The sequence below is a fragment of the Cygnus olor genome, chromosome 2, assembly GCF_009769625.2.
Source record: "Cygnus olor isolate bCygOlo1 chromosome 2, bCygOlo1.pri.v2, whole genome shotgun sequence".
NCBI classification, from domain to species: domain Eukaryota; kingdom Metazoa; phylum Chordata; class Aves; order Anseriformes; family Anatidae; genus Cygnus; species Cygnus olor.
Genome location: NC_049170.1, coordinates 1,016,566 through 1,043,661, shown reverse-complemented (window position 1 = coordinate 1,043,661; position 27,096 = coordinate 1,016,566). Strand labels below are relative to the sequence as shown.

The following is a 27,096-nucleotide window of genomic DNA, read 5'->3' as shown; positions in this document are numbered from 1 at the left end:
GCGGGGGGGGGGCCGGGAAACCCCCCCCCTCACCCCCCCGCCCCCCCCCCCCCCCCCCCCCGCACACACATACACACCGGCCCCGCGCTCGCCGCCGCCATCTTGGCGCCTGCGCTGCGCCTCCCGCCCGGCTCCGCCTCGGGAGCGCCGGGGCTGAGGGGGAGTGTGAGGGGCTCGGTGTCCCCTCGCGGCCCGGCCCGTGGTGGCTCTTGAACGCTGCCGGCTTGTTAACCTCGGCTGAAAGCGGTCCCTGTAGAGCCAGCGCTGCTCTGCCGCCCCCCTTTGTTTCTGGTATCGCCTTGTGGCGGCGGGCTTCCTCACACGGAGCGAAGCGTTAAGTCTCTGCTAGGCTCCCGGTGGTTTTTTCTTCTGTGGAGAGCTGTGCGCCCTCTTGGATCTGCTCCTCCTGCTTAAGGACAGGGGACTGTGCCCATCAGACCCACACACTTCCTCACAGCTGTCCCTTGGGAGCCGTAATTACAGTTACAGTAACTACGGAAGTTAGGTTCTTTTTTCCCCTTCCCTGTTTCTGAACAGCTGAACCCTTGCTATACGACAGGTAATCCTTGTGTTCCTGTGGAGAAACAAAAAGCATTTACCTCACACAGCTTCAGCCCAGGCTGTTTGTTCTCTAATCGGCTACCACAGGATGTGGTAGAGCCCCATCGTCTTCAGGCAGCAAGGCTGGGTGCACTGCTCCTTCAGTGAGTAGAGCTTACAGAGGAGAGAACATCATCTAACAGCATCTAATAAACAGTGTTTGGGGGGAAAAAAATAATAATAAAAAAGTGGAAGATAGAGAAATTGAGAAACGTAACTAGAGAGTAAATAAGGTGCGAACGTAACTACCCTATAGCGAGTTTTGGTCCTGACGGTCTTTAATAAACTCCCAAGTGAATCCTAAGCAGAAGTTGTCTTGCTTTCATCAGAAGATCATAGAGCATCGCTTGGGAACAGGCAGAGAGTTGGTTGCAGAGAGTCTTCCTCTTCAGGGAGAACTAGAGCTGGTCACCCACCAGGGATGGGTCAGTCATCAGCTGGGATCACGGTCCTGGGCTTCCTTCCACAGCACAAAGGATTTCAGCCAGAGACAGGGACATGGGTAAACAGCCAAATCACAAGAAAACGTAGTGCTCATTGTGGCTTCAAAAAAAATAAATAAATAAAATGGACTAAAATGCAGTGAACCAATCTGCACCAAGTCTTCACTGCTGGGTATGTTCAGATTTATCATATCTTTCCGTAATCACATCTAGTACTATGTAGTAAGTCATTATGAGGCAATTTTCTCCAATTTTCCTCTTTTGAAAACACTTTAGCTACTAATGTTTTATTTGTGAATCCCATCATTCAAAATAAAAAACTCAACAAGTGACAGGCAGAAAATAATCAGTATGTAATTATGCAATATGTCAAATTCTAGTAAAGAAAATTGAGTATACTTCCATGCTTTAGTTTTCATTCAATTACAGAAAAATATGAATGACAAAGCTGGGGGCTTCTCCAATTTTCACATTTTTCAAACCAACCTAAAGAGCACAGTCCTTGGTTCACACAAACACTAACAGAAACCCGCACACAGCTGTGGTGGTTCCCCATTTAACCCTAGAGCTTTTCCCTTTTTTTTTTTTTTTTTTTCTTTTCTTCCTGAACTCCCCATACTTCTGCTCCATCTGTATGCATCTTGGTACAAACTAAGCCACCTACCCCTACCTGCCAGGCTGCGGTTACCTGTCTGCAGGCTGTGTGAAGGTTTGCAGTGCACTGTTACAACGGGGAACCAGACCCCTCTGGCAGAGGGCAGCCTTTGAGCTACCCGAACTCTTAAACACAGAGTACCACTGAGTCAAGCAATTTATTTTACAGAATGTGTCTAGGCAACGCTTGGGCATTTTACTGCCACTTTATCAAATATAGACTGAAAACAGCTCTGCATCAAAATCATCCCGATATAAAAACATTCCTGGGCTTACCTCAATTTTCTAGAGCTCCTCCCACCCCTGAACACTCCAACCCAGAAATAAATACTTGCAAGGAAGGACACTTATGGAGAATAACAACAACCAAACATCCAGAAATCTGAGCTTCACAGAACATTTTGAAAGGCAAAGTGCCCTTCCCACACATCCTATCATTGGTTACCATCCCTTGGAGGTCTAGCACCGTAGCTCCCTCAGGTGCCTAAGCCTATCCTGATCTGGGAATCTTCTCATCCGCTGCTGAAACAAGGTCTCACGCACAGCAGTGCCACGCACTGCTTGTGCTCCACCACACCAGCCCAGCAGACAGCCTTTTGACGCTGCAGCATGCACAGCAACACTTCACACTCACCATCGGTCAGGTTCATCTTTGCTGACCTGGGCTTTCCTGGGCTGCGCTGCTGGACCATGACCTCCTCTATGTTTTAGCTTCCACCTGTGTGCAGGTTTGTTTCTGAAAACTGCATCCCTGTGAAGCTGCGTGTGACAGCGTGTACGGAGTTAGGCCCCGTGCCCCACTTGTTACCAGAAACCCAGGACTGAGAGTCTGCCTGTCCAGAGCTATCCTCACTTGAGTGAAGGAGGAGACCTTGGTAGGCAGAATCCAGAAGTGGAAACGTGCGAGGCTCCCAAGGCTGTATGTTCTGTGGAGTGAAAAGGAGAGAAAGGAGAAGCTGCTGGAATTAAGAGCCCAGAATCACATGCTCAAAGAATACTGCAATATTCACCTCGTCCCAGACCCTGACAGCTGCTGAAAGTCCAGCAGATTCAATTTAGAACACTAGCTGTTTGCCAGGGTGCCAAAACAAACCCAAATTTTAAGATCAGTGAACACTTTGGAGTTCACGACGTTTCCAGGATCGCCAGTTCAGCTATCCATTGGTATCAAGACTACTGCCTTGCCACCTCCACTAGGTTCCTTATTTTTCACAGGCTCATCTGAAAAGGCTTCCAAAGCAAATGCTGCGCACTTGAGCCCAAACACAGGACAGATCTGCTATGAAGCGTAAGACAGTACTTGTAAGATTATTCGTAAGGATGAAATGGAAGTTCAATTCTTCTGGTAGCTTCAGAAATTAATCTACAGCAAAGTTTACTGTTTTTGGCAGAAGGTAGTTATCTCATGATGTGGGCAGCTGTCTGAAACTATTCATTGTCACGTAGGTAACTCAGTCCCACACACCAGGAGTGATCTCAAACTCCAGGTCAGTATTATTTTAGAATGACAACAAAGAAGAAAGTTTCTTTATCCCACTCTGAATCCTTTAGCCAGCCCAAGTCTCGGCAGTCAGAGAAGCTGAAGTATCCTTTGAGCAGTACGTAGCTCAAACAGCTTTCATGAAGTTCACTTTATGTACCAGTGAAATTCTTTTAGAAGAGTACATGCAAGCTAAGGCCAGCTGACATTAATACTAAAATAACTCGGTGAATAGTTACCAGCCTCTATAGGCTACCATTTCAGACTTGTTTCAATTTTAACTTTTCCTAGCATTGCTTTTACACGCCAATGCTACAGTATCATACTGCTATGACCACTGATATTATTTTCATGTCAAGAACCCAATACTTCTTTGCCAGAACCCTGGAGAATAGACAAGCGCCGCCTTCCCAGAGTAACCTCACCTCTACTGCTTCGTCGAGCATTTCCAGGGAAGATCTGGCATCCTCACCGCAAGACAGCATCATTCTGGTCCTACTGTTTACGGAGAGGGACTGCAAGTTGTTGCAAGCCTCAGGGCTGCACAAGCCAGTAGAAGAGTGCACGTACAGATCATTAAGGCAATTAAACCCAGTAACTGGAGGAGCTGGCAGAGGCTGCCCAGCCCATCGGCCATCTGCTTTGTATGAGGACCAAAACCAAGGCAGCATTTGGAGCACAGTTATGTAAAACAAGAAACCCAAGTAAAAGTAAGATCACTGTACAGTGAAAAATGTGAGCTGAGACGCACGGTTTGGGCCAAATTACTTTATCTGTTCTATACAAGATGGTCACACGGCCCAGTTGGTCCTTTAACTAAATTGGTCCTTTAATTGCTTAGTTAAATTGGTCCTTTAACTAAGCATCTCATGGCTTCTTGGGCAATCACTGTCCATTCCACTCATCCTGAGCATGCAGAGAACAGTTAAGCATTAAGAGAAGAAGAAAAAAAAAACACCTGTGGAAAAGAAGTAAGACAAAACCAGAAAAGCATACCAGCACTAGAGAGAACTGCTACAGCTGAAGTTACCTGGAGGCACTCCAGCGTTCCTCCTAGGTGACTACACTATTTTGGCCTTTTTCCAGAAGTAAGGATTAAGAACAAGATGATCTGTCAGTCCCTCTCCCCCCTCCGCTGCTCACCAACCTGTGAAAACATCAGACAATTTCAGCTTTGATAGAGAAGCAGGGGTCTCAAAAATAGGAAGCTCTCAAAATATAATGAGAGCAGAGACAGGCCTACTGCTGCTCCCACTGAGGGAAAGGCAGAGAGTTCAACTTTTACCCATTTTTACCAAAAAAAAAAAAAAAAAAAAGCATACCCAAAGCAAACCCAAATTTTAAGACCAGTGAACACTTGGAGTTCACAGCATTTCCAGGAGGTTTCAAGAGGCTGATGACCCTACACTGTGTGCTTCCCCCACACTTTACATGCTAAAATTAAGTTTTTAAATAAATATATGTTAAGCAATTAAGTTCTTTACTATTAACTTGTAGCTAAAATAACCCTGTAACATGTGTTTTTAGCTACATGCTTAAAAAAAGGAATGAGTAGAATGCGCTCAGCACTAAGTTCAAAACCAACCGATCTGGTTGGGGAAGCACTGCAGCAGGCACGCAGCCAGCCAAGTGCTGCCTGTGGAAAAAAGCAAGTAGCTGTTGCTGTTTATTTAATCACAACATCCAAAATGCATTTCCTAGCAGTCCATTAGCAGTAAAGACCAATCTGGATTCCCCATGTGTCTGCAGCCCCAGGCAATGCTAGATAAAAGAGGTATTCCCCAGTTCCTCTAAGGCTACTCCCCCTTTTCAGATCAATTTCCCACAGCTTTTCTTTCAACTCACCATCGCCGAGCTGCCAGTGAAAGGGATGTGACTGGAAGAAGGGGCTGGAGGAGTCTCTGGGGACGAGGCCAGTGCGTGGTGCAGAGAACTGGGTTTTTGTGCCTGAGGACTGGAAACAGGAGAGCTGTTTCCACTGCATGTTGGATGTTTCCATCCATGGAAACTGGATGTTCCTTCGAGCCGCCTTTCCCCTTCGAACAACAAACCTGTTCATAAAAGACGAACAGAAAACCAAGGTGAAGTCAGACCGACCTAAGACCGGTTGGTTATGTTGCTGCCCCTGTAAGGTTACATCCCCCCAAGGGAAAACAGAGCAGAAAACCGCATTAGAGAACAAACGTAACACAAGAGCCTCAAACGGAGTGCCAACGCTCTGCAGCACTGAACATGTCAGCTCAAGAACGGTGGTTGTTTCCCAAACACAGCAGAAGGTGAAGAAGTTACAGCCCTCAAGAACAAAAATACAGTACACAATGCAGCCACTTAAAAAAGCTTACTTCACTGTAGAACTCGTCAGGCTTGTCCCATCTCTAACGACCTCTGCAATTACTAACCATGCTGAGTTTAATACAAATGTGTTCTTCTTTGAAGTGCTGTGTAACCTTAACTTGATACACTTCTTTCTACATCAGTTAACTTTTTTTTTTTCCCCATTTGTGACTGGCTTATTCCACGCTCCACAGATGGAGCAATCTTCTAAGCCTGTTGTGCCAAATGACTCCACTAGTCAAATCTTTCCTACAAACCGAGCTCTGTGAGGATCTTTGAGTTAAAAGCATGTAAAAGTTCTCCTGCACCATCCCTTAGTGCATACTCTTCACGGTCGGTGTCTCACACACCCCCTGCATACATACTGCCCATGAATAGGAATGGCTTTTGTGTAAGCTTGCGGCTACATATTTGAAAAAGGAAAGAGGTGTAAGAAAACCGGATCAGTTAAAAGTCAAATAGCTGCTGAGCAGTGGATAGAATTATACCGGTGTGTTGTTCAAACATCCTCCAACAGGTTCTTTGCATTTGTTCATCACATCCTCAGCTGATATTGAAGGATATATATATTGTGGATATATCATACTGATATATGATATCTCCACAGCACTGCTCTTAGGCAATAAGATCAATCCCTATCCAAGGCGAAGTTACCCCCGCTCAGACTGAACCTGGTGAAGTTGTAGCTCGCATCCTGACTGCCAAGAACACCGCTTGAGGCTGCTGATGTGCTTTCAGCATGAAAGCTGTTGGGTTCTTTTGTTTGTGTTATTTTTTTCCTAGTTCCATCGGGTTTGTTCACTACAGCTTGCACCAGCAACCGCAGAACATAGTGAGTACTCCACGTGTAGGAATTGTCCCATTACAAGAATGTCAAGGAAAGCACAGTCTGTAAGCTGGCCGTATACGTTACTTTAAAAATATATATTTGGCATAAAAATATGCCTTTTAAAGAAAGCCAGATGGAACACCGACCCTAGTTCATTAAAGAACTAGGATATGTTTTAGCTGGGTTTCCCTCTTCTGAGCTTGAAACTGGTTTGAGCCTTCTGTCACTCATCTTAAACTGCCGTCGATCATTTTAAAATCATCAGCTGACATGGGCTGATGAAGAATGAGAAAAAGATGTCAGAATTTTGCTAGACAAATATTGATTTAATCTGATTTAAAATAAAGGTTCATAAAAGCTTCCTTTTGGGTTGCCTTTTCCCTACAAAAGAAAGAAAGAATGGCAAGGGGTGCTTTTTTTAAATTATAATAAATGTCTTAGCTAAAGCAAGCAAGCATTGATGCATCCTTCCAAGGTGGTCAGAATTTCTACAGCTTACAAATTGCGGGACTCAGTTGCTTGGACGTTACTATATGACAGAGTAAAGTTATGTTCCTCTGGAAGAAAGGTTGCTGCTGACTCCATTATACTTTGACTGGTTGCCCTCAGGTACTGGTTAAAAGCCCACGTTTAATTTTTTAAACATCACCTCAAACTTGGTTTTACTTAACTTACAGGAGGCAAGCAGAAGTGAAGAGGGTAGCTTTGGGAATGCACTGGCAGTTGGATCTTGCTTCTTTCCAAAATTGGACATTTTCAGAGTCTTGAGTTTATGGCTCAGCAGTCTATGCAATCTGTCCTCTCTTAATAAGGTTTCAAAGTGTAAGTGGAGAGGGCTGCCTGAAAAGAGAAGTTATTTTGGTGACCGCAAGATTTCTCTTCACACACATCATTAGCAATGCACATCTGTCAGTACTTTGATAAAACAATAAAGTGACACAGGAACTAAAGTAAGCGTGGTTGATTGCAGGCTTTCCCTCCCTTTGGTGCTGGGATACAGAGTGAAGAGCACGAGCACGGCCCCAGATCAGCAGCCTCTGTCCTGGCCCTCTGTTCGTGGCAGCCTGACAGCCTGGACCAGACACCTGGCATCTGAGCCTTCCCACCCCTGCAGCGCACTGAACTGAACGATAGCCAGCTACATCCTGCTTGGCACTTGTTTGCAGCCTTATTCGAGGAGCTGAGAGATTTAAGTAAGTTATAAAAAAAATAACTGTGGAGATAGGCTTTTGTAGTTGCACCGTCAGAAGGGTATTTTCCTCGTGGTCCCCTTAACCTGCTCAAAAACTCTGTAGTGCACATTCTCCTCCCACGGTTAAAGGCACTGACGGTGCTGCAGTCTTCAGATATTTGAACAGAAACTAAACGTTATGTTCCACGGCACTGGGAAGCATAGCTCATACTAGTACAGAACACACTGAAAAGGCCACCAGTGTTTCAGTGAAGAGCCTGTCAGACTCAGTGATTTCACACAAACAAAGTTGGTGCCAGGGGTCTGCCAAACAACCACCACACAGCCTGTTAAAAGCAGTGTTAGATTTTGAGTCTTTCAAGTAGCTCTCCAGGGCAGAGGGTTAAAAGGAACTTAAAATAATCAGTCTGCAAGTCTCCAGAATTAGACTATCCCTTAGAGAAGGCACAGAGCTGGTTCTACAAGAAGTGATCTAGCCTACAGTAAGCTAGTTACGGCAATCGCCTCAGACACGAGCCAAGGCACAGCATGGTCTCGTAGGCTCAGAGATCTCTGGACTGCATCCTTCTTGCACTGAAGACAGGGTGTCTGTAGGTGAGCTGCAGAACGTCACTGACTGATTTTTATTATCCTCCAGAAACACGGTTACAATTCAATTCACATATTTTTAAACCTCCTTTATGTAAGGAGGAAGAGCAAAGAGTGCAATGGCACAGTAAGGGATCCTCTTTCACTCACCATGAGGTAAGGACAGTATGGGATGGAAGCCAGAGTCCAGCAGGGCTATCTGCTCTCCTAGTGACGTGGTATCGGGGTCTATTGACTGGGGAGAGGTTTTGCAGCTACACAGGATGCAAGAGTTGGGCCATTCACATCTGCACTTCATGGTGAGAGGTTTCAGCAGCTAGCAGAAGAAAGATCAAACATTTGGAACAGGAAGCACGCTTCAGATTTAATAAATAAAACTGAAATTTAGACCTAGTACTTCCAGTCTGCATTCTACACGTACACTAGTTTCCATTCACAGAAAAACTAAGGTCTGGCAAGTTTTGAAAAACTGAAAGGCACCTCTCTGGCATAACCTTCTCCAGGCTGAGGAGACAGTCACAAATACACAGACCCCAGCACAACTAACAGGAACAAGCAGCAGATTTGCAGGGTGAAAAATAACGCCAAGAGTCAGAAATGTTTTAAAACTGGAGTGCAGGAGTACTACAACAGGCTGTTTCTCATCTTGACCATGGATGAGCTACCATATCAAAATAATTAAGGGCATTAAGGGACTCGTTTACTGTTGGTCTGTACTTTTCTATTTCAAAACCAACAGGGCTGTTACTTTGCAACTCTAGTGAATCCACAATACTTGTTTGCTTTTTTTTTTAATTTTATATTTTTTTAATAAAAAAGCACACTTCAAACATATCCATGCCTTTTCCCATGCTGCTCGTTCTCATTTTCCTTAAAAGCTCCTTACAGCTCTGATGCTTACAAAAAAAAAAAAGGATAAAACTGCTAGGCCAGCCATCCACTAACAGCAGCATCTGTCATTTTGACCAACATTGTCTTCTTCTCCATTTTTAGCTCACTTGTCTATCTGGAGTATAAGCTGCAACTGAAATAGCCCCGGTAGTTTGCTCAACCATTTTTTCCCCTCGCTGTTGCTAAGACACACTTAATGCCCCTTTCCCTAAAACTGTACAGGTGTTCTGAGATCAGACAAACCAGGAGAGGGGGTACAAATAGTGCTTTTACCTATAGCCTACGCAGGCTGAATTAAGTCACATCAGCTTTGTGCTCTGACAAAACAGAATATCAGACTAGAAAGAGTAACAACCTTTTTGTCTTGATCTGCAGCTTGCTAATTCACTGTAATTCATTCAATTACTCGTAAATGAATACTTGTATTCATCAAATTACTTGTAAATGAAAAAGGCTACAAGTAAGCAAAAAAGATACGAGCGGGGTACTGAACTACCACTGCATCTGACCACAGACTTTCTTTGTCAGAATTAACCTATTAGACATCTTCAGTTATCAAGTAACTCACCATCGCACAGCTTGCATCCAAAGGGTGCTTATCTCATCAGGCCTGATATCTCAGAACTGAGTAATGATAACCCACTTACACTCAATCACATGGCAAGTCTTAATTAAGCTTATATATTTCTGAGTGGGTTGGGGTTTTGTGGGGGGGGGGGGGGGGGGGGTTGTGCTGGCTGTTTTTGTTGTTTCTATTTTTCCCCCCTCCTTTTTCTCTTCTCCATGGACAACTCCAAGATAATCAGCTCCACAAAGGTAAATGGCAGAAGGTTGCTGCCAGGCTAAAAGTTTGAGGTATGCTCTGGCCATCATTATTCAGGAAACAGTTACCTGGTTATTAAAAACTTAGATTTCTAAATCAGTTTCTGAGCCATAGTTAAATAAAGAACTAGCAACTTTTTTTAAAAAAAATATTTGGGAATATAAATTTTAGGGAAGTGCTTAGAAAATTATTAGACCAGAGTCTAACATCATGACAGTTTCTGCTAAAAATGAAACTACATATTCTAAATAAAAATGCAGCATAGTTGAGTAACCACAGGGCAAAACTTCCACTTACCTTCCTGCTGAAGTGAGACACAGCGGTAGCTCGGACAAGCTCACGTTTTTTTATATGTGCAAACTTGGCGGATTCCAGCAGCAGTGCAGGTACTGTCTGGTACTGCTGCTGTAGGAGCGAGGCTGTTAAACTGCTTTTGTTCGCCAAATCTCTGCAACTTTCAAGCTGATCTGCGAAGTGCTGCTGCAGGAGCCAGTATGCAGACTGCAACCAAATGAAAAATAACCATCCCAGGGCGAGAGCAGCAAGCTGCAGGACCCGGTTACTGTGGCGGTGATGCCCAGAGTCCGTAGCATTTACATCAGCAGCTAATGCTTGCATTTCTGTTCTCAGCACACTGTTAGTCTTGGCTAAATTTTCCCTCAAGGGATACATAAATTTCTAAATTCTCAACGTAGGAATGGACCTGAGGGGTCTTAATGACTACATTTTTGTTAGTTAAGGGCTGAAAGTCTTACAGCCAATGCAGATGTGGTAGCCACTAATAACATGTATTCCTTCTTCAACATCACTTCAGTCAGCAGCTTAATTATCAGCTGATAAGAAACAAGTGACTTATTTTACATTAAAAAATGACACTGGCAAACATTCTATTTCTCTGTTCGCTACAAAGTTATGGTTAATTCTGATCTTAGATTTCAACAAGTAGATTTGTTGCCTCGCAGCACCCTCATTCCAGAGCTACCTGTAGAAGTGTGTTGTTACAAGACCTTCACATCATCATCCAGCTGGCCAGGACTGCTGGGCTGCAGCTTTGTCCAGGCCTCTGGAACCAGGCCACCACTGCACAGTTCCTTTCCATGTCACGTGGAACAAGAAAGGAAGGTTGCTGGCCAGAACCAGTTACTACATTCATCTCCAACAAAAGCCTGTATGCATGTGTTCATGTCTGTGCTATTATTGTTTGTCACATAACAAAGAAAACTAACTTCCAATGCTAATTTATAAATTTTACAGCATCCCACACCTAAATAGCGTGAGAAAAAAAATACAGACATGGGTAATTGATTTGCAACTTCCCAATACTTCTACCTATTTTCACAAATTAGCATGAGAATTCCACTGTGAATTTTTGGTTACGAACACACCCAGTGACCCAATAAAAGCTAGCGATAACCAGACTAAGAAAGTCTAAAGATATATCTTTAGTTTATCATGGATAACTCACAGGTGTGAGCGTTTCAGTGCACTGTGAAAGCTCAGTTTTAGAAAACACTTTTAAACTTAGAACCGTGGCAGGGTCTGGGTGGGAAGGGACCCCAAAGCCCCCCATGGCCACCCCCTGCCATGCCCAGGGTCCCCTGCCCCCAGCCCCGGCTGCCCCCAGCCCCATCCAGCCTGGCCTTGGGCACTGCCAGGGATGGGGCACCCACAGCTCCTGGGGGCAGCCTGCGCCAGGGCCTCACCGCCCGCAGAGGGAAGAGGGAGCATTCAAGGTGTCCCCTTGCACTCAAGATGTCCCAGAACTTGCAGTCAAAGTGCATTCTAATGAAGTCTTGTCTCCAAGAAGCTCTTGAAAATAAGAGTTTGAGAAATTTCTATTACTTTGTGTTGAACAGGAAGCTCAATGTATCAAAGCTACATAGAGAGGAATTTTAGGGCTTTTATTCTCTTCTGACTGTTGAATAAAACTTTGTATTAAGAAGCTTTTAAAATATATGGCATAGCTTGTAAAATACACACTTTCAAAATCTACACAAGTGAGATAGCAAATCCTTCCTTCCAAGAGAAGCTTCAAACACCATCACTAGATTCACAGAAACAAGACAAGCAGGTTACTTTGAACTGTTTCCAACACAAGCAGAGGGAAAGCTTTTTAATTAGAAAAGCTGGAGACAAAACATTTACATTTTGGGTTTGTGTTATATGTATCTACTTGTTCAGGAGTGATCAAAGATAGATTCTACCACGCTGCACCGGAACTATCCTCAGAAACTTATTTTACGAGTTCCAAGCCAGAAGTCCTCATTTCAAATGTGCTCAAAACCACCTGGTCTCTACTGCTACGATGGGGGTACAAATTCCTAGCGCATGACAAAAATTCCAGTTTGGGCACTTATAGTTTCACACATATCTTGGGATGGGAGCTAGCTACATCAGATGATCTTAAAGATTTTCCAGAGTCCACCTATTAGAGAATCACCCCCCGCCTCAAGCACCCAGCCGATTCTACAGAGGAGCAAACAGCACTGAGGAAAAAAATCTTAAAAGCATTTACGTACCAGAGGCAAAGACAGAACCACCACTGTAAGCTGAACACACTGTGCTTAAGATATTAGTGCAAACACTGCCTTATGCAGTATTTGATAAACAGGCTGGGGAGTAACAAGCGGGAACTAAGGCGACCAGACCTAAACAGATCAAGACTCGGGTTTTACACAGCAAACGACAGCAGGTCCGAGGTAACAAGAAGGGAAGCCTGGCTGCTGAGCCATACCCCTTCTTTCCCTCTTCACCAGCCAGAGCTAGAGGCAAAAAGCAACGGCCCCAACTCCCTTTTGCCTTTGCAGCACTAATGCTGCCACAAATCCTGCCACAAACCCTGCTCCTGGCAGTTCTCCTGCTGCTCCTTGTCCTGCTTGCACACCTGCCTCCAACAGACCAAGCACAGAGCAGTTGTTCAGCCCGTCGGCAGCACAGCAACCAGCACTTCTCACTAAATCAGAGCTGCTTTTACCCCAGCAGGCCGATTCAGGCGACACACTCATCCTAATAAAACTATTAGTCACAGCCTGCCCTACGAAGAGATGTGCCCTCTTGGTAAGGGAACGTGGGGGTATTCCTCCAAGGGAGGGCATAGAAAGATAGAAACTCTTCTCTCCAGCCCTTCTGTGGCACTAGCTGTTACTGAGAGCCAGCAGAAGCCCGGAGCTTGCATTAGCTGAAGGGTGACCACCCGGTTGGCATCCCAGCTCCTCAGCCCTTTGTTTTTCTTTTCACGTGTTACAAGCCGCATGCACTACCAATACAGTGTCTTTTACCAAACTTTGTGACACAAAATATAACGCCTTCCTTGTGATTAAGACAAATTGCAAGGGGAGCAAGCGTAAAACGTCATGGAATACAGAAAGCGGGAAGTATTATTTCAGCTGGGCTGAGGAGTTAAACGTGTAGTCACCGTGAAGTACGACAGAGACCTGATATACCACGTTGCAAGCAACTGTGGATTAAGATTGCCATTTAAACAGATTTAGAAGCTTATAATTTGGTCTAATACCTCCAGAATCCTCTGGATTTCTATAACACAAGTCAACAGAAAATGAGGCTTATTATCTGCAGAATTAAAGGGCAAGAACTGAAACAGCCACTTTTAGAAGATCAGCAGTGCTACTGTGTGAAGCACGGGAATAATCTGTTAGGAACTGGTTAAGCTATTGATCACTAGCAGAAATACAAAAATATATGAATGTACACTTGGAGTAATCTACGCTTGCTGTTCTCTCATTCTACTGCCACCGATTCAATTCTAGGCTGACACTAGCAACATTAAAAATGCAAGCTAATTTTACAGGTTGAATACAGCAAGTACAACCTTTACCAAAGCCACCTATGAAAGAAAATCTGTTCCCTAACAAAAACACAGGAGGGACCTACGAGTCCTGGCGGACAGCAAGTTGACCACGAGGCAGCAGCGTGCCCTTGCTGCCAAGAAGGCTAACTGTGGTCTGGGCTGCATGAGGCAAAGCATCGCCAGCAGGTCAAGAGAGGGGACCCTGCCCCTCTGCTCCGTGCTGGTGAGACACCCCTGGGGTGCGGGGTCCGGTGCTGGGCCCCCGGTCCAGGAGGGAGCTGGACGCGCTGGGGAGAGCCCGGTGCGGGGCCAGGAAGATGCCGCAGGGCCCGGAGCCCCTCTGCTGTGAGGAGAGGCCGGGAGAGCTGGGGCTGCTCAGCCTGGAGTCTTTCAGAGGCAACTGTCTTGGTTAAAAACAGCCACAGGCATTATGGATTTGCCAAATACAATTCAGGCAAATTTCCCCCCTTTTGCCCGCTAAGAGAAGAGCTGCATCAATTTGCATCAAGAGATACTAGCCCAAAAAGATTCTTAAGAATGGAAACCAGCTGATGTCTAGGAAAAAACGTACACCCACGCAGAAGGTGTTAATGCTCTGCCTGCATGTTCTGCACCTTCCAGCAACTTCCCGTTCAAGGACCTTTTGAGCCAGAAGTAACATCTCTGTACTGAATAGTTCTCAGTGCATTTCTCAACTTCTCCAGTCAACTTTTGAAACCGTTCATCTCTACAGTGTCCAATAACAATGAATCCTATAGTTTGTTCCACGCGAAAATGTATAAACAGAGAAATTCGGATCAGACTCCACCACCTTTCAGGTTCTATCTTACTCACTGAGGAGGAAAAAAATACATCTGCCAGCTAAGTAGTATGTGACTTTATAGCAGAGCGTGACAGCCAGCTAAAAGCTGCTGTTGCAAAGTCAATTTCAGTTGAAATTATCTTTAAACTTCCACTGACCTGTAAACAATATTTCCTGGAGAACTTCAGCCTGAAACCACAGGTGATGAAAAGATCGCTGTCTGCACTGATCACAAAGCCTCTCCAGCACCACGATGCTTACGAGCTGGTTGGGAATTACTGATTTCATCTATCAGATACCGGTGGTGGAGGGCACCGCACAGGAATGCACGGGTAATTCTCAGACATCAAGATATTACAAATACTCTTTTTGTCTCTCCTTCAAGAGGAAACAGCTGCTCTGACAGATTTTAGCAGAAGCACTGCAGTCCAGGCACTACACCCAAACAACTCAGAAGAAAGATTCGTGATGCTCTCCTCTGCTCTGTCCCAGGCCCCTCACCCCCCAAATAAAATTGATCTTCCAACTTTCTGGAAATAAAACAAATAAAAAGGTAGTTGTAAGCGGTGAACGCAGTGGAGTTTTGGGTCTCGCATGTAGAACAGGCAAAATATCCACTTTACCAAGAGGAATTTCCATTCCTCCTCCTTACTCTCTACTCCGAGAGATGAACATAGTTATAGATACATCGCCAGGCCGTCCTGTGTCTTCCACTAGGAATACCTGCAAGAATTTGCTTGCAAATTTTGCAGAATTTAACTATTCAGTCAGTTTGTTTGTTTTTTTTTAATAGGCATTGTTTTAGAGAAAAATATTTGGCAGGTACAATTTCAATAAAACATTTTGTTAAAATATATAAAAGTTATAAATGATAAATATATAAAATATCTTGTTACTGCCATTGGATTATTCAAAGTTTCCTGCACCAAGTGCTCTTTTCTTTGTGGCACAGATTCAATGGGCATGCAAATTTGTAAGTCAATAATTTATCCTTTATAACCACTTCCTAGTGCTCCAAAGATGAAACAAGGCTTTAAAATTCCTTTTTTAACAACATTTATCTACTCAATCTGACAGAAGCAAGACTTTAAGAACACACAAAACCACAAGATTTCAAAAAGCAAAAGGTGAAGCAAGTGCAGTTATCACACACCAAGTACAAATTACTGGTAAACCGATATCAGATGATACATTAGTGTACAAGAAAATTTAAAATATCAAAAAAAAAAAGTTAAAGAAACATTAAAATAGTACAATAAGATCAAATTATTCAATGTGATTTATAAAATTGCTTTCACAAATCACATTGCCGTTGATTTAAGACTTGGTTTAACAATGAAAATATTTTTTCACTTCCATCATTGCACAATTACGTGGTTCTTGATTGCTGACCTGCTTCTCCACGTTATACAGGAAACAAGAAGTAACAGCATCTCCTACAGGGCACTTTGGGGTAGGAGATGAAGGTGAGAGCTGTTTATTCATTCTGGAGGCCGCCAGTGACACTGAACCCAATCGGCCCCGGTGCTGCATTAGGTCTCCAGGCTGCCAGTCACCACCAAGGACTACTGGGCCCTGGGGATAAAGAGTGACATTGAACTTCACTCACAGAAGTCACAGCACAACAAATTATTTCTTAAGAATGCTCTAATAGGGAAGCAACAATGAGAAGCTATATTTCTATGGCAATATCACTAATCCAGAATTTAACACTATCCTCTCTAGACAAGGGAAAGCAGCTTAGGGCAGAAGCATTACCATCAATGCTATTTGTTTTTTTTGTTGTTGTTTAGAGAGTCGTCCATGACCATGGTTCAAAATTAATGTGCTGCTTCCAAGGTCCTCCAGAGCTCACAGGTACAGGAAATCATAACTGAGGTCAGCAAAAAGAAAATCAAGGCACAGCGCTGACCTCACCACATTACCTGGTGTTGGTCGTGGACCACCGGGCACTGGTGACTGCTACTCTAGAGTATTCTGAGAGTTTAGACTATTTAGAACAGCATGGCAGTAATTAACGAGCATTGCTCAGGAGATGATAATTGCCACGATTAAGCCTACCATTCTCCTTCCACACTTTTTCCTTTTTATCATGGGTGAGGAGAGCTGGCCACATTGCAGTTCAGTTTCTACTGCTCCAGTCACATAGCCTCTTCGTCTTCACCGGTGTACGCCCCGTGGCATAAAAAAAACACTTGGGACACTAAGCTACTTCTCTTGACAATCTTCAATATACTTACCAGTAGCTTAATAGGTTTTCATACCAGCAAAATATCTCCTTAACAGAAGAATAGTGCAGAAGGTAGCTGGAAGGTCAGCATTCCTTAAGGGGAGAGTTAAGGTTATTCGCTGTGGTCTACGCTGTATAGCACCTGTGCTATAATTATGCACATACTTGTGCATGGAGGGAAATATTATGCAGAACAATCAACGTATTTCATGCATTTGCATTCATCTCTGTGTAAACATCATAACTGCCTGAGAACAGTAACTGCTTTACAGCGAATTAAAGATAATCATAAGCTAATTGGGTTAAAGAAATACTGACATACAGCTAGCACAAGTTCCAGTTATTTAGAAAAGACTGAAAGCTTCTGAAAAGTTACTGTTTTCCTGTATTTTGTTGTGCTGTATAAGACGTTGATGTTATGAAAGTCTAGGGCCCTTGGGAGTCATTATTTTCCATAGCATTCGAGTTGTATCAAAGAGAATTGAAAGCTTCCACAGATTTCCCCCTTTGGCCTCAGAACCCGTAACCCTACCAGTGTTCAGGGAAGGTAGAGCCCTGCGGTAAGGGGCTGCAGAAGGCTCTGCCCACAGACTCCTTGGCCGTGCAGGGCTGGGTACAGCACCTCACCTTCTCACCTGGCTGCACCGTAACGGAGGGAGAACAGGGGAGCGCGTGTGCAAGGCGCACCAGGCCGCCTGCCCGGCTTGCAGTCTTTGGTCTTCCCCCCGAAGAACACGGTTCTAGGTTTGCTTACATATTCCATTAACATCTCAAAGGGCTGGGTTGATGCTTCCCAACTGGTCCAGGAGAGTCAACTGCAAAAAATTAAGAAATGAATTCTTAACATGTACCCTTACTGAATCTCTCAAATCCAGGGGAGTCCCAGAACACCCAAAGGGACAGAAATGAAATATTGCCACTGGAATCTTAAAAGCCAAATTCCTTTACTACCAGTGCTTCTTCTGATTTTAGTTGTATGGAAAACTAGGAAAAGAAAACGAAAAAGGAATCTGTCCGTAGGAAAAGAAAATGCCTATACTATGAAACAGGAGTCGATCTGTAACAGCAGGCAACTGTTAGTACTATATTGCTCTTGGGAAAAATCATAAAACTAATTATATCAGACATCAAGCATTCTGGAAAAAAACACAAGACAACCTGTGGGAGCATTCATACGGATAATTAGTGAAGCATATATTACATTTACTGTTACCATTATGCAATTATCACCAACATCAGCATCTTGGGCACATCACACTTCCCACAGCCTCGACAACTGCTGTACTGCAGCACCTCAGCAACTAAAGCTGGGATGACCCCGCGAAGCAGATTTTGCCTTCTGCCCCCAGAGCAAGAGTAGCCAAGAGACAGGCATGGCAATAATCCGCACAGAACCTGTGTTTAAGCAAACTGACACATAAGGTAAGCAACGTGGTACAGCACTGCTGTTTCAGAGTCCCGGCCTGGCATTACAACGATTCTTTGCAGCCAGAAGAGTAACTCCACTTACTTTTGCCATTAGCCTAGGCATATTGCCAGAAGGTACGAATCTGCCAGGTGTAGAATCCACACACCTAGTTTTCCACAGTACTGGAGAGTAGCTACCATATTAACAAGTCCCCAAAATTAGAAAATAAGAGTTTCCACAGATCGGTTGAAAAAAAAAAAAAAAAAGTTAAATTTCAAAATATATCAAGTCTGCCACAGACTGACATGAGAAAGATCAACGTACAGGAGCACATCAACTCTTAAGCTACAACGGCCCACTAGAAGTCACCTTTCTTCTGCTTCAAGTCTTAGCTTCTAAAAAAACTGCTGGAGATTAACTAGTAATAGAGCAAAGAACATCAACATCTCATTAAATGAAAGGTAATTACACAAAGGATCTAGAAGTAGGGAGAATAAAACAGTACAAAACTACAAGCTTCTGCCAGGTGTGCCCCATTGGACGGGCCCCTCGTTTCTCCTGCTTTGGAGGGATGCAAAGCAGCCGAGAGTACATCAAGACGAAGCCAGAAGTGAAAAACCCCACCTGCTGCTGATTCCATTCTTTTTTTAAGCTACTACCTCTTCCAAAGTCAGTATTTCATTATGTTTCTGCACTAATTCTGAATTGGAAATAATGACATTCCTTTAGGTACGCTATTTCATGACAGATATGCAGATTGAGTGTGATAAAAAAAAACTGATATAACAGTACAGACCACGTAGGGAACCTCCAGAGCAGCTGCAGCTGTTCATGGCTCTCTCAAGCCAACTGCTCGGGCTGAAGCTGGTTGTTACTCACACCAGCGCTCCCAGAAGTACTCAGACCTTACGGCTTCTGCTGTAGTTAAAAAAATAATTGTTTCTTCCTAGCAATGTTCCAAACAGCACGCAGTTTTTATGGCCAGGACACAGGCTGAAACACAAAGAAAACATTGAACAGGTAGCTAGCTATTTAGTTATCAGCATCCAGTTCACCAAACAAATCAGGACTTTTGGGGAAAAAATGGGGTAATAAAACTGAAACAATCAAAACACACATCACAGAAAGAGCAGTAGCACAATCACAGTACTTCCTGAGGGAATAATCTGACAACATCAAGTATCCTTCAGGGTACTATCGTGCAATTTTTTTTGTTTGTTTTGTAAGAGCAGAATGAAGCCAAAAAAATCAGGAAGAGTACTTTAAATTAACGCTTCATTTTAACATCTCTGCTGCAAATAAACAAACACACAACATCCTTCCAAAACATTGCAGTCCTCCTGAATGCAACTTGGCTTGGATTTTAAGAAAAACTACACGGCACACCAATAGGAAGAAAAATGAATAAATACTCCAAATTTCTAAGTATTCAATGAAAGATCTTCTGGACGAATAACCAAGAAGAACAAGAAGAGGATCAGTGCCATCCTCTACCACTAAAACAAGACCAAAACTGCTGGGAAGGGTGTAATTTTATGAAGTTGCTATCCTGGATTTCTGGGTTTATTTACAAGAATTTTTGGATCCATTTTTGACTGCCAAGTAATCAATTCTGAAATCTTTTATTAAAAAAGGGAAACAGGAAACACCTAAGCAAAGACTTAAGCTCATCGGGAGATGCCCTCTGGTCTGCCACTTTCCTGACCTCCTGGCAGATAAGAGCTCGTGACAGACTCCTTTGCAGTTTTTGGGTCCTTTATCCTTCCAGAAATAACCCTCCAAAGGGCCGTCACTTTGCTCCTTGCTGCCTCGGAGTGACAAGGGAAGATGAATGATGGCACTTCCAGTCTGGTGATGTTCAGGAAGCTCCAAGGGCCACGAGAGCCAGGAATACAACTGTTTACTGGGAAGAGAGAGCATGCAGAATTATACATTTTCCATCTGAACAATGCACAGGTTAAGTGGAACAAGGACAAAAAACACTACAGCAGGAACAGCAGCCTAAGTAAATAATACAGTACATGATTTGCCAGGCAGCTGAGATGGCAGAACATGGGCTGTATCAGTCTAAAAGACAGCTAAAAGACCCCCAACAGGGTCACTCCCTCCATCTGTCACCACTTACCAGGTCATCTCAGGGCAGGTAGATGAGTTACTTCAACAAACCATCAGAAAAAGACACCCGACATCTCCGTAACACAGCTACAGCTTAATACACATCTAAGACTAATTAACATCTCCCCCTCTGTTGAAAACAGCAAACCTCAGAGCATTTCACAGATGAAACCCCACAAGGTACGACCATCATTTAGAGATAAAGGATCTGGTACACGCAGTGAAGCACTCGGCAAACAGAGCAGGGAGGAATAAAAAGTTTTACAGTCTGCATTATCTCCAAGTTACCGCAGAGCCACCACGGTCTGGGCCTTTCCTACAGCACGAATACGTCTTCCAGAGGCTGGCAGCAGCCAGGAGGGGTTGCGTTCTTCAGTGCACAATGCAAGCACTGCTTTTGGATACAAGGTTGAAAATACAGGTCTCTGTTCTCACTTCACACAAAACAAAATGTGCATTTTGAGACTCCTGCACATTCGTGGCAAAACAGGAACACGCAGCTGGTCACCAGCAGCAGTCACCCTGCCACATCCAAGCTGACCTGCGCCACTCCTTGTGTGCTTCAGAAACATTCCTCCTTCAAAGTCACTGTAAGCTGGGTTTGGATTCACACACAAGAGCCCTGTCAGCACAGCCACTGGGGTTCAGAAAGGTTTAGAAAGATGAAGGAAGATTCCTTCCCACCCCCACAGAGACAGCTTTCTCTTCCTATTGTTTGTGCCCCCACCTGGTTACCTCCTTCCTACCACACCACCACCAAGCAGTCCTGTTCCACCTTGGTTTATCAGACTGGGGCCAAGCTTTGGTCACTTCTTCCTACAGACCTGGCCTTGCCATCTCCTTAAACCAAGGAGCGTTGTGCTGTGAAGCCAGCACTACCGAATAAACGGTGTTACGCTAGGAAGCGGCACGCGCTGCCATGGCTGTTTGAACAGCTTCCTTTGCAGATTATCTTACTAAAGATATTTCTGATCTGCTGTGTACAAAGCCAGAGTGAAAAAAAAAAGAAAGTGCATGTCAATGAGCTCCGTAAGAGCACATACGCTAAAGAATACTTGGTATGTTTTCAAGAAAAACAGAAAGCTAGTGAGGTGAAGCAAGATGATGAGATAAATATACGGTGAAGAGAAAAGACAGACTCTGACACTGTTCGCTGCCCTCTGCTCCCTGGGGACAGCGCCAGGACCCGAGGGACCGGCCCGGAGCTGGGACAGGGGAGGGTCAGGGCGGGGGTTAGGGGAAGGTTCTGCACCCAGAGGTGGTCGGGCACTGGGACAGGCTGCCCGGGGACGGGGGCACGGCCCCGAGCTGCCGGAGCTCCAGAAACATTTGGGCAACGCCCTCAGACACAGGGGCTGGGGTTGGGTGGCCCCGGCGGGGCACCACTGCCCCTCAGGCTCCCCGCCGCAGCCGCCGCTGCCCGGTGCCGTCAGAGCGGCGGGCGCCCGGCTCCACAGCGCGGCCTGGCGGCCTCGAGCGGGAACCTGAGGGGAGCACTCGCCCCGCCCCCGTGCTGGCTGCCGATTGGCTGCTGGGGCTGGCGCCGGCTGCGGAACCAATCGGAGCGGGTAAATAGTGCCTGCACGTGCTGGGGGGGGAGGAGGGATGAGAGGGGCAGGCCGAAGAGCCAATCACAGCTGTCAGCCCGCCCCCCGAGTCTATATAAGACAGGGCAAGGAGCCGACGCTCGTCTTGGCGCTGGCAGCCATCTTGTCCCGTGGAGGCGCTGTGTCGCTGCAGCCCTCCGCAGCCCATAAAAGCCTTTTCCCACCGCGCAGCCCTTTCTCCTTCCTTAACCCATTTCATCTGCTAATCTAATTACAGAAACAGCTCAGCCTGTGATTAATTCACACCAAGCAACAGCGCTCCATTGGGAGCACAGCGCTTGGTGTGGGTGACTGAGGGCAGTGGGCACAGCAAGGATACCCAGTGCGTGTGCTTTAGGGAAATAGATAAATAATAATACTAATAAAATGTAATGCCTTACAACAGTAGATCTCGGAAACACACAAGGAAAGTGCAGTGTATGAAGCCTTTGCTGAGGTTGCCTGGGAAGGTCAGGCAGTGACCACTGGCTCTCCTTGCCGACACCTTCCTGAATTGTCCTTACCTACTTTCCTGAAAGTAACACGCCGAGGCAGAATAACAGTTAAGCAGAGCTGCCGTGACTGCCCTGGGAGAGGAATCTGCTCTATAGAAAGAAAATAAGAACCAAAACCCACAAAGAACTGGCAGTGCACTGCCAAAGCACTCAAACTACCCCAAAAAACATTATGAGTGAAGACGCAGTGTTTCTGCACGTGCTCGTCAGGCAGCGGGATGACTTCAGTTATTTCTGAAGTGACAGTGGTATTTTCATTTGAAGTTTTACTGAAAAGGGTCACAGATTAGCAATTGTACTCTGTATAGTGTTTTATTAGAGGTTTGTTACTGATGTAACAGACTGAGAACATGGTTTCCAAAACTGTTATTTAATATCTGGTTAAATATTTTTTTTCCTAAGGTAATAAGCCAAAAACAACATTTAAGAATTCACAATCGTCTCATTTGGCCATGCAATATCTTTCCCCAAAGGTTTATTTTACGGCACAGCTGCAGCTGAAGAAATGGTGTCATTGCTGGTTGTACTTTCAGGCCAATGTAGTTCAGAAGAAAATTGTATCCTTTGTAACAAATATTAGACCACAAAAAGGTGCTGAAGACAAGGCAAAAATTGAAAAAAGAGGAGGAAAAGAAAAAATTAAGAAGGTAAAGAGGAACAAAACGTGGTGTTTTGTTTTGTTTTCCCAAGATCTTTAATGGGCCAATACACTTCCAAGGTATAACAATTTTCCATTTCTGACACTAATACTTTATTGGGAATGGATTATGAAGTTACTTCATACAGTGAGATAAAACTGGATATTTTATAACTATGTCATATTGAGGGCGTGGGGGAAATGCATGCATTTTTTTTCTTGACCAGCGCAGAACTCAGCCCACGTAACTTTTTTACTACCCCAGAGTTACACGGATCCTGTCATGCCTCCTCAGGAGAGCCATTAAGTGATATTAGAAATGAAAGCATGCAGTTTCATATAAAAAATTGAGACATGATGTATTATCCACTGACAATCCAGTCTACCAATTTCCATTAGAGACACCTTTTATATTTTTTTTTTAGCAGCTTGACTGAACAATTTTCTTTCACAATTCTTGGACTTGATTTAAAAAGCAATTTATCAGTTTGATCCAGTATCCCCTTTTCTGACGTTTAATACATCATCCAGATTATCGGAAGTTTTAAAAGGTACAGCAGGGAATTGTAGCATTCTCCTTCACAACAGAGGGGATCAGGAAATGATCTGTCTTATTTGTTCCATTGGTGACAACTAATATGCGAGGTATGACAGATTTTCCTTTATGGGGGGTCTTTGGTCTGGGGATTTTTTTAAAACAACAACTTTCTGCTTCCAGCATTTTAAAAGTACTTTTGGTTTGCTTTTAATAGCTTTAATAATTTGTTCTTCAAACTCCATCTCAGAAGTTGTACTTCCCTTATCCATTGCTTGTTAGCTTATGTTCATTAGCTTCAGTTGAATCTAGCCTTTCCAGTTATGAAATAATTCAGTTCTTAGGGCATGCAATTTAGCTAGACTGGTTTACTTCCTTCTCTGCCTCATCTTTGGCTAGATATGCCAACTTTCACACACTATGGTTTATTTAAGTCATCCCTAAGCTAAAGTCAAGATTAAGATGATTCCACATCACTGCAGCAGCTGGTGGTAACATCCCACAGGAAAATAAATAAATAAATAAATAATCACAAATTTCTAGTAACAATGATGAGCTCAAAAATTGCATTAATGGCAACGACCTTCCAAGCAACTTTCCAAATTAGTCCTCACAGCTTTTCCATAAACCTGGCCTTTTCCATAAATTGTATTAACCTCGTAGTGTAGAAAAAGCCACGAAAGCTTGAATTAAAATCTAAATACTTTCATCTGCGCTGCCCTATTTTTCAACATCCTCCAGGTGTTGTGACAGAAAGAGCAGCAGTCGGTCTTAGCTCTTCTGACAATAAGCTTCTGTGAAATTACACCAACATAGTATTACATCCTTTGTCTTTAGGACTACAACAAGCCAAGTATAAGCCACACGCAGAATGGTATAAGCAAGCCTGTAAGGAAGTGTAACGTAACTGAACTATAAAGGTGTCAGATCTTAAAAGATCCAAAAAAACCAGTACCACTTACTCATTTAATTCACCCAATGAGAGCTACAATGTCTGGGTAGGAAGAGAAGACCATACAGGAAAACAAATTAAAAACGTGTTTTACCGGAATTACAGCAAGGCTTAATTGCTTGCACGCATATAAATAATACAGTTTCCCATCTCAGAAAACAGAACCTTAAGTTTTTTTGTTTGTTTTCATTCAGCATTTTCATTATTAGGAACTTCATTTGTGGGAGAGACATATCCTGACTGTTCTCATTTAAGGGTGAGCAATGGGGGTGTCCCTCTGGTGGTGCTAACCACCTGGAACCTCCTCTGATAACTTCTAAACCCACTAACTAGTTTCAAATAAAGTCAACGGGGACATAAAAATGCAGAGATACCAACTTCTTGTGTGGAAAAGAGAAGTAAGATCAGCCTCCTTTCCACGTGCAGTGCTGTACACGCAGGCCGTCTGGATGCAACACTCATAGCGATTTTCATGGCTTTTACACTAATTGCTGTCACTTGTGCAGCTGGTGGCAAGGGACAGACACAGGAGGGGTTGACAGAGGAAGTTTAGGGGATGTGGTTGCAAAATATATAGGAATGTTTAGGTGTCAAGGTGAAGATCTAAAGGTTTCAGAGTGAAAAACCATGAGCTGTTTGGTGAAGTGACAAGATATGCTGGGTGGCAGATGGGGCAGGGATGCAGAGAGGAGGTGTAATGGTTAAACTGCGATTTGCTTAATGGGGGGCAATAGATGGGAGACTTTTTGGTGAGTTATGCTGGACATGGTAGTTTTACCTTTTTTTTTCAGAACAAAACCAGATGATTAGATGAACAAAGCCTGACAATGAAAAAAAAAAAGAAGAAACAGTGAAAAAGTATCATCTGCGGTTTTATCTTCATTCTTCACTTCACAGTTACAAGGAGTGACAAACTGGATTTAGTATTGCATTTAAAACTTGATTAAAATCAATTTTTGCAGCATCTCTTAGGTTACCTGGAAAAAAGACTACAAAGTAACACCAGTAAAAATGTTATAATCAGTAGGAAGCGAGTAGAGGATTATAATTAAATGATCATGCTTTAGATGGCATGACATACTCTCTACAAAGCCATTGTATTAAAGTGATTTTCCATTCTAAGCCCCCTGAAACCAATTGCTTTACTTAAGGTAACTTAACAAATGACTTCTGACTGATTATGCAGGCTTTTTAGGTTAAGCCTGCAATAATGGCACAAGTTACTCCACTTATCTCAGCACTTTCTTTTACTGTCCTTGTTCTTATCTGTAAACACTAGAGAGGGATGAGGATAAGCCATTAACCTTTCTGCCTTCACACTCTGCAAATGTAACTGGGCTTCATGCTGCTCCTTCTGAATAAGGGTGCTTTATGCAGAGATCCCTAAGCAGATCTGCAGCAGATGCAAATTTTCTACACTGCCGCTTCCTCCCCTCCCACGTGTTCGCCGGTCGGTGTTACCTTGTTCTATGGTTCTGCGAGCAGGCAGGTAAATTCTGGGGAAATTCCACTTTCACACTCTTACCTTTAGATGACTTCCTTTGCATCACGTTTTGCCTCTTCACTAATGTGAAGACAGCCGTGCCCTGCAGACCACAGCAAGAAAACAAGAACTTCAGTAAGCTTTAATCATTTCAGGCACCTCAACACTTCGTTCAAGAAAGCTTTTGAGTAGCTAGCATGTTTTCAAATGTAGTTTCCATCTCATGAAACAAAGCTTTTCTTGGGATTGGTACTCTAAAAAGTTTGTTTTACAAATAAATGGCTGATATGAAAAGTTACAGTGAATAAAAACGGGCAGAAAAACAAGCAAAGAACTCTGCATAAAAATAAGCTGTTCTGTAATAACTGCTAAAACCTGTATCAAAACCACGTTGAATTTAGTGTTAAATTACCAGACGGAACTTAAAAACATAATAATTTTCCATAATTTAAGCCTAGTTTTTCCATGTTTACCTTGCTGTATGTCGCTAGAGAATCAGTAATGATAGCAAACCGGCGCACCCAGCCCACAGCTCTATTTATCAATGGCCCAGTTCCCTCACAAATTAGTCTTTCCCTGACAAATTCAGCTACCCTCGTCGCACATTTTCTGCTACCACTAACGAAGCTCACCACGGCACCCACGCGATTTTGGTATTTTGTAGGAAGCAGTGACACATTTTGGCTCAGGGAGAACCTGAGCGTGACAAGTCCTCGTGTGTTACCGCTGCAGTGGCGAACCACTGTCATAACTCTACACTAGAAGTCACTGGGTGAGTGAGGGAACATTATTTACATTAGAACTAGAACTTTTACATTAGAAGTTACTAGGTGAGTGAGGGAACATCAAGAGCTGCAGCCTGTGGTAGGAGTTAACGGTGCGCATGGACAAGGGGCAGTTCTGCGGGACTGACGGGAGCGTTGGGAAGTGGTCGAGTCACCATCCCTGGAGGTCTTTAAAAGACGTTTAGATTTAGAGCTCGGTGATATGGTTTAGCGGGGGACTGGTTAGCGTTAGGTCAGAGGTTGGACTCGGAGGTCTCTTCCAACCTAGGGGATTCTGGGATTCTGTTTCACGGGGTGACTGTTCACAAGCCCTGGGCAGCACCGGGGACAGACGCTGCTCCTTGCGGCTCTCACTAAGATCACTGAGGTGAGACCCTGAGGCGAGACCCAGCGCAGGCGAACCCCT

The 27,096-nt window shown here is 44.0% G+C and overlaps 1 protein-coding gene across 5 annotated transcripts; it reads right to left on the bottom strand.

Moving 5' to 3' along the window:
- Positions 1-70: 70 nt before the first annotated feature.
- Positions 71-18,360, bottom strand: LOC121066008 (KAT8 regulatory NSL complex subunit 1-like). 5 transcript variants are annotated; one of them, XM_040549330.1, is made up of 9 exons: positions 17,310-18,360; positions 15,818-16,019; positions 14,603-14,974; positions 10,132-10,655; positions 8,271-8,436; positions 7,016-7,180; positions 5,185-5,228; positions 5,023-5,151; positions 71-4,324 (listed from the first exon to the last, which is right to left on the bottom strand). In XM_040549330.1, the coding sequence occupies exons 4-9, from the start codon at positions 10,504-10,506 to the stop codon at positions 4,292-4,294; spliced, it is 912 nt and encodes a 303-aa protein (XP_040405264.1). In that variant the 5' UTR covers positions 10,507-10,655; positions 14,603-14,974; positions 15,818-16,019; positions 17,310-18,360; the 3' UTR covers positions 71-4,291. The 5 variants fall into 5 exon arrangements, 1 of the variants encoding a protein (XP_040405264.1); XR_005817458.1 differs by having other exon boundaries at positions 2,578-2,623; positions 3,603-4,324; positions 15,818-18,360; XR_005817460.1 differs by having other exon boundaries at positions 2,578-2,623; positions 4,208-4,324; positions 15,818-18,360.
- Between the last annotated feature and the right edge of the window lie 8,736 nt (positions 18,361-27,096).

Excerpts from the sequence above, each read along its gene's own strand:
- LOC121066008 (XM_040549330.1), bottom strand. The coding sequence starts at position 10,506 with ATGTATCCCTTGAGGGAAAATTTAGCCAAGACTAACAGTGTGCTGAGA. Across the intron at positions 7,181-8,270 it reads CATACTGTCCTTACCTCATG|GCAGCCCTCTCCACTTACAC; the intron begins GTGAGTGAAAGA and ends TTCTCTTTTCAG. Across the intron at positions 4,325-5,022 it reads TCACTGGCAGCTCGGCGATG|GTTGGTGAGCAGCGGAGGGG; the intron begins GTGAGTTGAAAG and ends ATGTTTTCACAG.